Here is a 14,467-nt window from a genome sequence, read left to right as displayed (position 1 = left end):
GAAACATTAATTACATGGTTACATAACAGCCTTAATTGTTTCAGTGTAATTAATGGTACTGTACTTTTCAATTAGAAACTATAAATACTTTTTTATAATCAAATGATAATATCAGATTTTTAAATAATTTTTCTATAAAATAATATATGAAAATTTATTATATATTTCGTAAAAGTCTGAAAAGGAATATGAAGGGATTAAGAAATTTTAAAATATAATTATTTAACTGACCACATACTTATGAAAATTTGTACATTTATCAAATAATACATTAAATTTCTCAATGTTAATAACATAAAATTAAAATATAATATGATTTACCTTTATCCTTTTTTGCAAGGTGTCTGATATTTTCCAAGGAAATATGTGACTGAACCATCATCCGCTCTAGAACTCCTAAGCGCCCTTTTAATTGTCTTAATACTTTCTTTTGATAATCGACATCATCGGTAATATGTCTTATTCTAACAAAATAATTTAATTAATCCATTTAAATACGTAGAAATAAGTGTTATACGATATTTATATTTATTACAAAAATAATGTAAGAAATAAATCAAGTTTGGAGGTTGTTTTCATTTTTATCTGAGTTCAAAACTCACAGCTATCAAAACATAATCTAAGAAATTAATTCAAATAATCCTTAGAACTTATTATTTTATTCCTGATTTAATTATAGATCACAATTTCTGTTAATATTGTTTAAACAGTATTAACAAAAATTGTAAATAAAAATGTATAAAATTTATTTATTTTTGGACTCTCCACTCTGTGTGCACTAGGACTTTTTTTTATGGGTGGGGATGAGGCCCAACATACCCATAAAAAATTTCTGGAATTTCTCTACCACCCAGATTCAATCCTGGGTCCACCAGAGCAGTCGGCTAATATCTTAACTGCTTCAGCCATCCAGCCAGCAATTTATTTCTTTAGTTAATATTTCATATCCTTGATTGAAATGAAGGATAAATGATGAATTTAAACTCTTTAAATGCTTTTGTAATGCATGATTTTAAACGTACTGATAAAGCCTCTTCAAATGTTTATACATATTAACCACATTCATTGCAACATAATGAAAACAGATGCTACAAATATTTTGAGTATCTCTAATTTGTAGAGAGAGAGAGAGAATCTTTTATTTTTATTTTCAATATATATCATTATTGTTCTATCACTTGTTTCACACACCCAGTATTAACTGTAGTACTATAAAAAGTTGGCTCGTGGAAAGCTTAAAAAATTACAATACAAAAATAATCCTAATTAAAATCTTTTTTCAAAACACTATTAAAATAAAGTAATTGCACTGAAACTGGTTTTTAAACTTTTATGAGTTGCTTAGAATAAAAAATGTAATAAAACTTAAATATTAATAGTCTTTAGAATTAATGAAAAATTCATTCCAATACATCAATATTAGTTAAATGAAATATCTTATTACATAAAATTATATGCAATGAAAATTCCCACATATATGACATGCCTCAAAAATCAGTCCCTAGGTAAAAAAGTTTGAGAAATACTGGTCTAACTTATATAATATCAATAGAGGTAATATGATGAATCACTAAATAATAAACTGATTGATTCTTAACTGTCATGTTTCTATATGTAATAGCAGATAATAATTTCGAGAAGGATATTATTATACTAATATGGATAGTATAAAAGTAAGTATTTTACATAAATAGTATGATTAATATATTTATTCAAATTATCCAGATTCTTATTTAAATAATTAAGGAGACAATTCAATTCTCTAACATATTTTAACTCAACAAACAATACCACTGAATTTTTATCAAGCTATAATATATAATATCTTTAGTCCAAATTATGGTTAAATAATAATAATTAATTTAAGTGATCAAATTTAACATATTCTAGAACAGGTTGGCAACCTTTCAGCGGTGTTGTGCCAAATGTAAGTTATAGTGGTATTCTGAGTGAGACCTGATTCTACCAAGTTTGTTATCAAAATTAATCTGGTTATAACAGACTTCAAAAATATATATTTTTGAAGTCAAGTTGTTAATTGAATTATGTTTTTACATGTGAAGTATATACATAGATGCAACATGGAGTGTAAACGCATGCACTGTAATAGAAATATACAAACGAGATTTGTTTTTAATGTACCATTGCCTTTGCTGAACTATGACTTCCATTTAAATGTGTAATTAATAATTAAAACATAATTTTTACTACATTTCTATTCAATCAGAGTGCCACAGGTTGCTGACCCATTCTAGAAGAAAAGGCTGATCCAGTGCAGGACTCAAACCCACAACTCCTACTTACTGTGCAGATAATGGGATGATATACATTATCAAGTATATCATCCCATTCTGAATCAATGTTTTCTTTCAAAATATTCTAAATTAATTAATTTAACACAAGATGGCACAACTTAACCACCTAGCTTTAGTCCAGATTATGTAACATCTTTACAATTAATTAACTATATTACTGCCAAATTTTAATTGAACTATTATATATCATTTGTTTATATTTAAATAATTAAATATAAATCAACTTTATAAATACAGTAGAACCTTACTAATTCAGACTAATGGGGGAATGAGTGAGTGAGGTTTTTACTCAAATGCATTTTGTATTTGAGTAAAACCTCAAAAAATACATTCATTTAAAGTCAAATTTTATTGTGCATTTTAAGTGAACAAATACAATGATTTGCAGTAGTAGTAGTATCATTCTTGTCATTGCCAACATTTACTAATTTGGGCTTAAGAAAAACTAACTAAAGTTTTGTTTTCAATTTCTTTCTAGCTGTTTCTTAATCACATCTTTAACAACTATTACCTTACTCTTAGATGCTTCAAGCCCAGATTAGAATCAGTAGATTCATTATTTAAAAAAAACACACATTAAAAAAATACTAATTTGAACTACTAAGTCTGAATAAGAGAGGTTTTACTGTATTTAAAACCAAATATTAAAACTGTAGTACTATAGTTTATTAATTATTTAAGATTTTATGAATATCAATTTAATAATTGTCTATAACTTGCATTTCCATTTGCTTTTTTTGGTAGTTTTTTTCTGATTCCTTCTCATCTTGGTTCTTGCTATATTCCTGAGCTAATTGACGCCAATAATTATAATCCTTCTCTGATAATCTTTGGTTTTTGGGTGGAGGAGCTGTAAGATTATCCTGTATAATATTAAAAATATTTGTAATTATAAACTTATTTTGACGTTATTCTAAAGTGTAAAAATATTTTAATAAACTTGCAGTTGTTTCAGCTTTCTTGCAGATTTTACAAGTTGAGCACTTAATTATCCAATGAAAAACTATTAAAACATAACTAAATACATTAAGTGGAGCAGGTAATCTTAAACATGCAGCAAAATCTACAATCAGCTGATATCTTTGAAATTTCCAAATTGCATCAACTTCTGTTTGAAGTTTAGAAGCAGTTGCACTAAATAAATATATAAAATTATTAAAATTATTATTTTATACTATAAAAAAATTTACAACTTACCTGAAAAGAGCATAAAGTAGAGTCATCATAATTAACTTTAACAAAACAAAATATTGAATAGTAAATATATAAGGCCATAATCCAATATTTGGACAGGTATCATCATCATCTGTTAATAATTTTGTTTTAATATTTTCAAGTAATTTATATATATATATATATATCAGGTCAGTCCATAAGTTCATGTGTATTTTATGACCTTGAGAAAAATCTTGTTTTGCTGTTAAAAATGCCAGTCTAATGTGATACTTTTTACACTGAAGTGTTAAATTGGATCTCATTCATATAATACTGTTCAGAATTGGGAACATTTCAGTTGTTTATTTTCGTTAAAATGGAAGTAACAGATGAATATAAGAGACATGTTTTATACTTTTTATTTTTAAGTGATGAGAATGCTACAAATGCAGCCAAAAAATTAAATACTGTTCATAATCAAACTGTAATTAGTGTAAGGACTGCGCAGAAGTGGTTTGAAAGATTTAGAAATAATGATTTTAGTGTGGAGGATAAGGCTCGTACTGGAAGACCCGTTGACTTTGATGATGATGCTCTCTCTGCACTAGTTGAAGCAGAACCATCTTTAACAGTTGATGAAATTGCGGAACGTTTAAATTCATCCCATGGAACTGTTCATAGACATCTACAACAAATCGGAAAAGTTTCAAAGCTAGGAAAATGGATACCACATGAACTGTCAATAGCTAACTGACAACAACGTCAACTGCTCAACTCAAAAGCTTCAACTGGGAAATTTTACCTCATCCACCATATTTGCCAGATATTGCTCCCAGTGATTATCTTTTTTGGAGTTTGCAGAATTTTTTAAAAGGGAAAACTTTTGAGGATGAGAACAATGTAAAAAAGGCTATTTCTGAATATTTTGATTCAAAACCAAAATAATTTTACGAAGACGGGATTAAAAAGCTACCATCAAGATGGCAAGAAATTGTACAAAATAATGGTAAATACATTATAGATTGAAATAAGATTTAATTAAAAATTTTTGTTGCTTTTTTGTAGGTAAAAATATGCACGAACTTATGGACTGACCTGATAGTTTATTCAATTTATGAAATACTCACATTTTCCAGCTCTACATTGGTCACTGGCATTGAATGAGTGCCATTTATGACAACCCTGTCTCTCTATAGTAAAAATGATACTTATTTATAAATATATCATATACTGTATGTTTTAATAAAAGCAGAAGTTAAATTATTGAAAACTTAACTAGTTGATACACTCAACAATGAAACAGTAATCATATTTCAGTCAGTCATTATTTATATCATGTGTTGTTAAAACAATTTTATTATTAATTCATATTAATTACTTTATATTGGGAACAGAAAAGTAATAACTGTGTAGTAGTTTTTCATAGGCAGATTGGTGTGTAGCCAGTGACTTTAAAAGTTTATTTTAGCAAATAAATGTGCACAGTTATTCAAAAGAAATTTGTGGACTTTCCTATGAACCTGTTCCATTATATTTTATAGAAAAATTCATGAAAGTATATAAATAAAAACAAAGCTGAATTTCCCAAATAAAAATTTGAAAGAAAAGATGACTTTACAGTGTAATTTAATTTTAAACACAAAAACAATAGTATGACAGTGCCAAAAAAATTTTTTTCTTTTATTTTAAAGCTATTCATATAATAATTGCGACATCTGTCATATGCTTATATCACAGGCATTGACACATAATTAAAGTGTTGAGAATTAAGACACTACCAGAACGTAGTAAGGAATGACATCTTTATTTTTTTAGTGTGCTTTTAAACTCACCACAATAATACAATTTTCCACTGTTTTTTTATTAGTCATTATTAATGAAAATTTATATGATCAAATTTATCACGTTAGATACATTTTTTTAATATTATACAGTGGGTGATCAGTTAACGAACACTTTTGTGAAAGATTTTTATGATCGGACAACAAACACTTCACTGAACAAACATAAAAAGAAGTGACAAAAATAGCAAATACCAATTGATTTTCCCTTGTCTTCAGGCAACAATTCGAAGCTTTTCAGAGTGCTGGAGACGTCAACATCAACGCTCAACCTGGAATATACTGATCGGATAGTATTCCTCCAAACTTTGAAACGCTCGCTTGTAATTCCAGCCTTTTATTTTTCTGACAGAAACAATTCTTTTATAGTATTCGCGAGACTGCCGGGCGGGCACTCGTTAAGTTTTGCGTCGAGTTTTATTTTCGAAAGGTAAAATAGCAAAGGCAGAGAGTGGGCAGAAGATGTCTGATGTTGCTGGGCAGTATGGCTCAAACAAAACTATAGTAGGGTGCAGTTCAATCTTATCTAAGAAAGATACAGTATAATCAAAAAGACTCAAGCAGCTAAAGGAGTAACAAAAATCACTTCTGAGAAATAAAGAGCATCGAAGGGTTCATAATGAAACTTGAAACAGATCTGACGGAAGAACACCAAGAAATTCTGCAAGATATGTTTTATTATGAAAAAGAGGATTAATGCCGATATCTGCTATTAATTAAAGATCTTTTGAAGAAGTTGGGGATGTCAGATCAACTGTCTTAGAATGGCATACAAACCAGGTTGAGGTTAATAGACTTGGGGGTCTCTACAATTACAATGCTATTAATTACTTACAGAAAATCTTGAAGAAGAGAGAAAAGTGATCGACATTAGACAGATTCCTTTAACCCAACAAATATAACTAATAAACGAAAGTAGTAAGAAAGTATATATTATTTATTTTTTGGGTCTCCAGAACGAATTAATCAAATTCCAATACAAATGTATGGTAAATTGATAATCGGTTAACGAACAATTCGGATAGCGAACAAAGTCTTGGAACGGATTATATTCATTAACCAATCACCCACTGTATATTGAATTATGATTTATAAATTATTTAAAAATGTAATAAATTGCCTCCAATATCTCAAAATTTGTTGTGAAATTTATAAAGGAAATTGATGACATTTTAAAATTACATACCTTGTAAATCACTAATTGGAGTCATAAACAGAGAAAACCAAGCCTTATGAAAAGTTCTTCTAAATAATTCTAAACTAAGTGGAAAATCAGGATATAAAACAGCATGTATAACTATTCCTCCGCTGATAATAATTAATAACACCATACGCATAAAATTCACAAAATCTTCAAAAACCTATAAAAGAATTTTATTTATTTATTTATTAATTATAACAAAATTATAAAATAAATACAAATGATAACTCTTATTTTATGAAAAACTTAAATAAATCAAATTAGTTGAATAAAATTTTCTTACCATTAATCTCACTCTAAATAACAAAGGACCTAATGTAGGTGATATAGGTAAATAAATTGCAATAATACGATAATAAAAATAAAGAAGACCGCAACATAATAATACTCTTCCATTGTAAGGATCAAGAAATAATCCAATTTTTACAATACGGCTAACAATATACAGGAATATGAAGATTATAATTAGTATTATTTCTACACATTTTAAAAACAGTGGAATACTTGTATATTTCTGTAACATAAAAATCAAATATTACAATTATAATAAACAAGGAAGACAATATAATAACCTAAATCTTACTTTATGTAATACGAAAGTTCGATGGATGGACTCAATAAGAATTAAAGTTGTCCAAGTGCATACTGCAATATCTAGATATTGATTTCCACAAGAAGGCCACATCACTGCTAAACTAAATATTGCAAGATAAATGATGTAAAACACCTACAAAATACAAGAAATTTATTACTGGAATAACTAGAATGATAAATATATGAATACTGTTTAATCAATCAAATTTTATTAAAATTAAAGAATTTCCCTTCATGAAGAATATAAAAAGAACATTTTTGGTAATAGAAAAATATATATATATTTGGTTCAAGATATAAATTCTCATTTCTCATTCATTCTCCCTAATGTTTATGTGAATTAAGATTATCTGTATAAAACTACAAGCCAACTAATGCCATATGTCACTGGGCTAGAAGACCCCCCCGTAACATGGTAGATATGTTCCATGTTATATGAATTCCGTGTTGTACGAGTCACTTAAATACATGAGCCAATCACAGCCTGGCACGTGTGAAGTTTAGCGGCTACGGCAGTTTGAAAGATTTTCTTCCATAAAATTAATCGATTCTAGACTAATTTGACTCAACATTTCCAAATCACATATAATTTTTTGGAAATAATCCATATAAACTATGCTACAAACAAAAAATTGTAGGATTACTTACCGAGTGCTCACTGTTTGAAGATACCATTGCTTAAGCTTGTTTTCATTGCAGAGCGGCTCATCGAACAACGGGCGCATGTTTCCCGATAAGTTATTTTTCTGCAAAAAATTCGCTTGACTTTGGAGACATCATTAATATAAATACAATTTTTATGGCCGTTAAATAATAAATGGTTTTTAGTAGGTCTGCTGCTCGTTTAAACTCAACGGTTTGTGCAATGTCCGCTATTGGTCTAGATTCGACCAATCCTGTCGCAACAGAAGTCGCGATGATGTTTTACCGCATTATACAAGTCTCCTTTAGCATGTTTTACAAACACGTTTGCAATTCTTTTGCCATGTTGTATGAACCCATGTTATAGGGGGGTCTACTGTACTAATAAATTATGAAACAGTTTGGTACTAGAGGGAGGTGTTAGGTGCCATCTCTTACTAAAATTATTATTATTAAATTTATTATCAAATTGTTGGCTTGGTTGGCTTGTAGTTTTATAATGTATTGGGTTATAGTGATGTTTGATTATCTGTATACAATGCATAAAACAGACCATTNAAAAGTAAGTATTTTACATAAATAGTATGATTAATATATTTATTCAAATTATCCAGATTCTTATTTAAATAATTAAGGAGACAATTCAATTCTCTAACATATTTTAACTCAACAAACAATACCACTGAATTTTTATCAAGCTATAATATATAATATCTTTAGTCCAAATTATGGTTAAATAATAATAATTAATTTAAGTGATCAAATTTAACATATTCTAGAACAGGTTGGCAACCTTTCAGCGGTGTTGTGCCAAATGTAAGTTATAGTGGTATTCTGAGTGAGATCTGATTCTACCAAGTTTGTTATCAAAATTAATCTGGTTATAACAGACTTCAAAAATATATATTTTTGAAGTCAAGTTGTTAATTGAATTATGTTTTTACATGTGAAGTATATACATAGATGCAACATGGAGTGTAAACGCATGCACTGTAATAGAAATATACAAACGAGATTTGTTTTTAATGTACCATTGCCTTTGCTGAACTATGACTTCCATTTAAATGTGTAATTAATAATTAAAACATAATTTTTACTACATTTCTATTCAATCAGAGTGCCACAGGTTGCTGACCCATTCTAGAAGAAAAGGCTGATCCAGTGCAGGACTCAAACCCACAACTCCTACTTACTGTGCAGATAATGGGATGATATACATTATCAAGTATATCATCCCATTCTGAATCAATGTTTTCTTTCAAAATATTCTAAATTAATTAATTTAACACAAGATGGCACAACTTAACCACCTAGCTTTAGTCCAGATTATGTAACATCTTTACAATTAATTAACTATATTACTGCCAAATTTTAATTGAACTATTATATATCATTTGTTTATATTTAAATAATTAAGGAGACAATTCAATTCTCTAACATATTTTAACTCAACAAACAATACCACTGAATTTTTATCAAGCTATAATATATAATATCTTTAGTCCAAATTATGGTTAAATAATAATAATTAATTTAAGTGATCAAATTTAACATATTCTAGAACAGGTTGGCAACCTTTCAGCGGTGTTGTGCCAAATGTAAGTTATAGTGGTATTCTGAGTGAGACCTGATTCTACCAAGTTTGTTATCAAAATTAATCTGGTTATAACAGACTTCAAAAATATATATTTTTGAAGTCAAGTTGTTAATTGAATTATGTTTTTACATGTGAAGTATATACATAGATGCAACATGGAGTGTAAACGCATGCACTGTAATAGAAATATACAAACGAGATTTGTTTTTAATGTACCATTGCCTTTGCTGAACTATGACTTCCATTTAAATGTGTAATTAATAATTAAAACATAATTTTTACTACATTTCTATTCAATCAGAGTGCCACAGGTTGCTGACCCATTCTAGAAGAAAAGGCTGATCCAGTGCAGGACTCAAACCCACAACTCCTACTTACTGTGCAGATAATGGGATGATATACATTATCAAGTATATCATCCCATTCTGAATCAATGTTTTCTTTCAAAATATTCTAAATTAATTAATTTAACACAAGATGGCACAACTTAACCACCTAGCTTTAGTCCAGATTATGTAACATCTTTACAATTAATTAACTATATTACTGCCAAATTTTAATTGAACTATTATATATCATTTGTTTATATTTAAATAATTAAATATAAATCAACTTTATAAATACAGTAGAACCTTACTAATTCAGACTAATGGGGGAATGAGTGAGTGAGGTTTTTACTCAAATGCATTTTGTATTTGAGTAAAACCTCAAAAAATACATTCATTTAAAGTCAAATTTTATTGTGCATTTTAAGTGAACAAATACAATGATTTGCAGTAGTAGTAGTATCATTCTTGTCATTGCCAACATTTACTAATTTGGGCTTAAGAAAAACTAACTAAAGTTTTGTTTTCAATTTCTTTCTAGCTGTTTCTTAATCACATCTTTAACAACTATTACCTTACTCTTAGATGCTTCAAGCCCAGATTAGAATCAGTAGATTCATTATTTAAAAAAAACACACATTAAAAAAATACTAATTTGAACTACTAAGTCTGAATAAGAGAGGTTTTACTGTATTTAAAACCAAATATTAAAACTGTAGTACTATAGTTTATTAATTATTTAAGATTTTATGAATATCAATTTAATAATTGTCTATAACTTGCATTTCCATTTGCTTTTTTTGGTAGTTTTTTTCTGATTCCTTCTCATCTTGGTTCTTGCTATATTCCTGAGCTAATTGACGCCAATAATTATAATCCTTCTCTGATAATCTTTGGTTTTTGGGTGGAGGAGCTGTAAGATTATCCTGTATAATATTAAAAATATTTGTAATTATAAACTTATTTTGACGTTATTCTAAAGTGTAAAAATATTTTAATAAACTTGCAGTTGTTTCAGCTTTCTTGCAGATTTTACAAGTTGAGCACTTAATTATCCAATGAAAAACTATTAAAACATAACTAAATACATTAAGTGGAGCAGGTAATCTTAAACATGCAGCAAAATCTACAATCAGCTGATATCTTTGAAATTTCCAAATTGCATCAACTTCTGTTTGAAGTTTAGAAGCAGTTGCACTAAATAAATATATAAAATTATTAAAATTATTATTTTATACTATAAAAAAATTTACAACTTACCTGAAAAGAGCATAAAGTAGAGTCATCATAATTAACTTTAACAAAACAAAATATTGAATAGTAAATATATAAGGCCATAATCCAATATTTGGACAGGTATCATCATCATCTGTTAATAATTTTGTTTTAATATTTTCAAGTAATTTATATATATATATATATATCAGGTCAGTCCATAAGTTCATGTGTATTTTATGACCTTGAGAAAAATCTTGTTTTGCTGTTAAAAATGCCAGTCTAATGTGATACTTTTTACACTGAAGTGTTAAATTGGATCTCATTCATATAATACTGTTCAGAATTGGGAACATTTCAGTTGTTTATTTTCGTTAAAATGGAAGTAACAGATGAATATAAGAGACATGTTTTATACTTTTTATTTTTAAGTGATGAGAATGCTACAAATGCAGCCAAAAAATTAAATACTGTTCATAATCAAACTGTAATTAGTGTAAGGACTGCGCAGAAGTGGTTTGAAAGATTTAGAAATAATGATTTTAGTGTGGAGGATAAGGCTCGTACTGGAAGACCCGTTGACTTTGATGATGATGCTCTCTCTGCACTAGTTGAAGCAGAACCATCTTTAACAGTTGATGAAATTGCGGAACGTTTAAATTCATCCCATGGAACTGTTCATAGACATCTACAACAAATCGGAAAAGTTTCAAAGCTAGGAAAATGGATACCACATGAACTGTCAATAGCTAACTGACAACAACGTCAACTGCTCAACTCCAAAGCTTCAACTGGGAAATTTTACCTCATCCACCATATTTGCCAGATATTGCTCCCAGTGATTATCATCTTTTTCGGAGTTTGCAGAATTTTTTAAAAGGAAAAACTTTTGAGGATGAGAACAATGTAAAAAAGGCTATTTCTGAATATTTTGATTCAAAACCAAAATAATTTTACGAAGACGGGATTAAAAAGCTACCATCAAGATGGCAAGAAATTGTACAAAATAATGGTAAATACATTATAGATTGAAATAAGATTTAATTAAAAATTTTTGTTGCTTTTTTGTAGGTAAAAATATGCACGAACTTATGGACTGACCTGATAGTTTATTCAATTTATGAAATACTCACATTTTCCAGCTCTACATTGGTCACTGGCATTGAATGAGTGCCATTTATGACAACCCTGTCTCTCTATAGTAAAAATGATACTTATTTATAAATATATCATATACTGTATGTTTTAATAAAAGCAGAAGTTAAATTATTGAAAACTTAACTAGTTGATACACTCAACAATGAAACAGTAATCATATTTCAGTCAGTCATTATTTATATCATGTGTTGTTAAAACAATTTTATTATTAATTCATATTAATTACTTTATATTGGGAACAGAAAAGTAATAACTGTGTAGTAGTTTTTCATAGGCAGATTGGTGTGTAGCCAGTGACTTTAAAAGTTTATTTTAGCAAATAAATGTGCACAGTTATTCAAAAGAAATTTGTGGACTTTCCTATGAACCTGTTCCATTATATTTTATAGAAAAATTCATGAAAGTATATAAATAAAAACAAAGCTGAATTTCCCAAATAAAAATTTGAAAGAAAAGATGACTTTACAGTGTAATTTAATTTTAAACACAAAAACAATAGTATGACAGTGCCAAAAAAATTTTTTTCTTTTATTTTAAAGCTATTCATATAATTATTGCGACATCTGTCGTATGCTTATATCACAGGCATTGACACATAATTAAAGTGTTGAGAATTAAGACACTACCAGAACGTAGTAAGGAATGACATCTTTATTTTTTTAGTGTGCTTTTAAACTCACCACAATAATACAATTTTCCACTGTTTTTTTATTAGTCATTATTAATGAAAATTTATATGATCAAATTTATCACGTTAGATACATTTTTTAATATTATACAGTGGGTGATCAGTTAACGAACACTTTTGTGAAAGATTTTTATGATCGGACAACAAACACTTCACTGAACAAACATAAAAAGAAGTGACAAAAATAGCAAATACCAATTGATTTTCCCTTGTCTTCAGGCAACAATTCGAAGCTTTTCAGAGTGCTGGAGACGTCAACATCAACGCTCAACCTGGAATATACTGATCGGATAGTATTCCTCCGAACTTTGAAACGCTCGCTTGTAATTCCAGCCTTTTATTTTTCTGACAGAAACAATTCTTTTATAGTATTCGCGAGACTGCCGGGCGGGCACTCGTTAAGTTTTGCGTCGAGTTTTATTTTCGAAAGGTAAAATAGCAAAGGCAGAGAGTGGGCAGAAGATGTCTGATGTTGCTGGGCAGTATGGCTCAAACAAAACTACAGTAGGGTGCAGTTCAATCTTATCTAAGAAAGATACAGTATAATCAAAAAGACTCAAGCAGCTAAAGGAGTAACAAAAATCACTTCTGAGAAATAAAGAGCATCGAAGGGTTCATAATGAAACTTGAAACAGATCTGACGGAAGAACACCAAGAAATTCTGCAAGATATGTTTTATTATGAAAAAGAGGATTAATGCCGATATCTGCTATTAATTAAAGATCTTTTGAAGAAGTTGGGGATGTCAGATCAACTGTCTTAGAATGGCATACAAACCAGGTTGAGGTTAATAGACTTGGGGGTCTCTACAATTACAATGCTATTAATTACTTACAGAAAATCTTGAAGAAGAGAGAAAAGTGATCGACATTAGACAGATTCCTTTAACCCAACAAATATAACTAATAAACGAAAGTAGTAAGAAAGTATATATTATTTATTTTTTGGGTCTCCAGAACGAATTAATCAAATTCCAATACAAATGTATGGTAAATTGATAATCGGTTAACGAACAATTCGGATAGCGAACAAAGTCTTGGAACGGATTATATTCATTAACCAATCACCCACTGTATATTGAATTATGATTTATAAATTATTTAAAAATGTAATAAATTGCCTCCAATATCTCAAAATTTGTTGTGAAATTTATAAAGGAAATTGATGACATTTTAAAATTACATACCTTGTAAATCACTAATTGGAGTCATAAACAGAGAAAACCAAGCCTTATGAAAAGTTCTTCTAAATAATTCTAAACTAAGTGGAAAATCAGGATATAAAACAGCATGTATAACTATTCCTCCGCTGATAATAATTAATAACACCATACGCATAAAATTCACAAAATCTTCAAAAACCTATAAAAGAATTTTATTTATTTATTTATTAATTATAACAAAATTATAAAATAAATACAAATGATAACTCTTATTTTATGAAAAACTTAAATAAATCAAATTAGTTGAATAAAATTTTCTTACCATTAATCTCACTCTAAATAACAAAGGACCTAATGTAGGTGATATAGGTAAATAAATTGCAATAATACGATAATAAAAATAAAGAAGACCGCAACATAATAATACTCTTCCATTGTAAGGATCAAGAAATAATCCAATTTTTACAATACGGCTAACAATATACAGGAATATGAAGATTATAATTAGTATTATTTCTACACATTTTAAAAACAGTGGAATACTTGTATATTTCTGTAACATAAAAATCAAAT

General features: G+C 28.3%; 2 protein-coding genes across 2 annotated transcripts in view; both read right to left on the bottom strand.

The window, feature by feature from the left end:
• The window catches only part of LOC111639653 (protein ced-11-like), a 39,217-nt gene that overhangs the window by 3,303 nt on the left and 21,447 nt on the right, over positions 1 to 14,467 (bottom strand). Inside the window, exons 17-23 of the mRNA XM_023385569.1 lie at positions 14,217 to 14,447; positions 13,919 to 14,093; positions 12,020 to 12,082; positions 10,932 to 11,040; positions 10,679 to 10,868; positions 10,455 to 10,597; positions 322 to 464 (exon numbers count right to left, since the gene is read on the bottom strand). Coding sequence (XP_023241337.1) covers positions 322 to 464; positions 10,455 to 10,597; positions 10,679 to 10,868; positions 10,932 to 11,040; positions 12,020 to 12,082; positions 13,919 to 14,093; positions 14,217 to 14,447 — 1,054 coding nt within the window. The remainder of the gene's footprint in view (positions 1 to 321; positions 465 to 10,454; positions 10,598 to 10,678; positions 10,869 to 10,931; positions 11,041 to 12,019; positions 12,083 to 13,918; positions 14,094 to 14,216; positions 14,448 to 14,467) is intronic.
• Positions 381 to 8,289, bottom strand: LOC111639650 (protein ced-11-like). The gene is made up of 7 exons (XM_023385565.1): positions 7,096 to 8,289; positions 6,796 to 7,026; positions 6,498 to 6,672; positions 4,598 to 4,660; positions 3,513 to 3,621; positions 3,260 to 3,449; positions 381 to 3,178 (listed from the first exon to the last, which is right to left on the bottom strand). Exons 1-7 carry the CDS (start codon positions 7,195 to 7,197, stop codon positions 3,014 to 3,016), a joined length of 1,035 nt encoding a protein of 344 aa, XP_023241333.1. The 5' UTR covers positions 7,198 to 8,289; the 3' UTR covers positions 381 to 3,013.

Source organism: Centruroides sculpturatus, unplaced genomic scaffold (genome assembly GCF_000671375.1).
Source record: "Centruroides sculpturatus isolate CEXI.00-Female unplaced genomic scaffold, Cexi_2.0 scaffold1377, whole genome shotgun sequence".
NCBI classification, from domain to species: domain Eukaryota; kingdom Metazoa; phylum Arthropoda; class Arachnida; order Scorpiones; family Buthidae; genus Centruroides; species Centruroides sculpturatus.
Note: the sequence above shows the minus strand (reverse complement) of the source record. Positions and strands in the feature narration are given on the sequence as shown.

Coding starts and splice junctions, on each gene's coding strand:
- LOC111639650 (XM_023385565.1), bottom strand. CDS start 7,197: ATGTGGCCTTCTTGTGGAAATCAATATCTAGATATTGCAGTATGCACT. Junction 7,027..7,095: donor GAACTTTCGTATTACATAAA/GTAAGATTTAGG, acceptor TTTATGTTACAG/AAATATACAAGTATTCCACT. Junction 4,661..6,497: donor TCCAATTAGTGATTTACAAG/GTATGTAATTTT, acceptor TTTTTACTATAG/AGAGACAGGGTTGTCATAAA.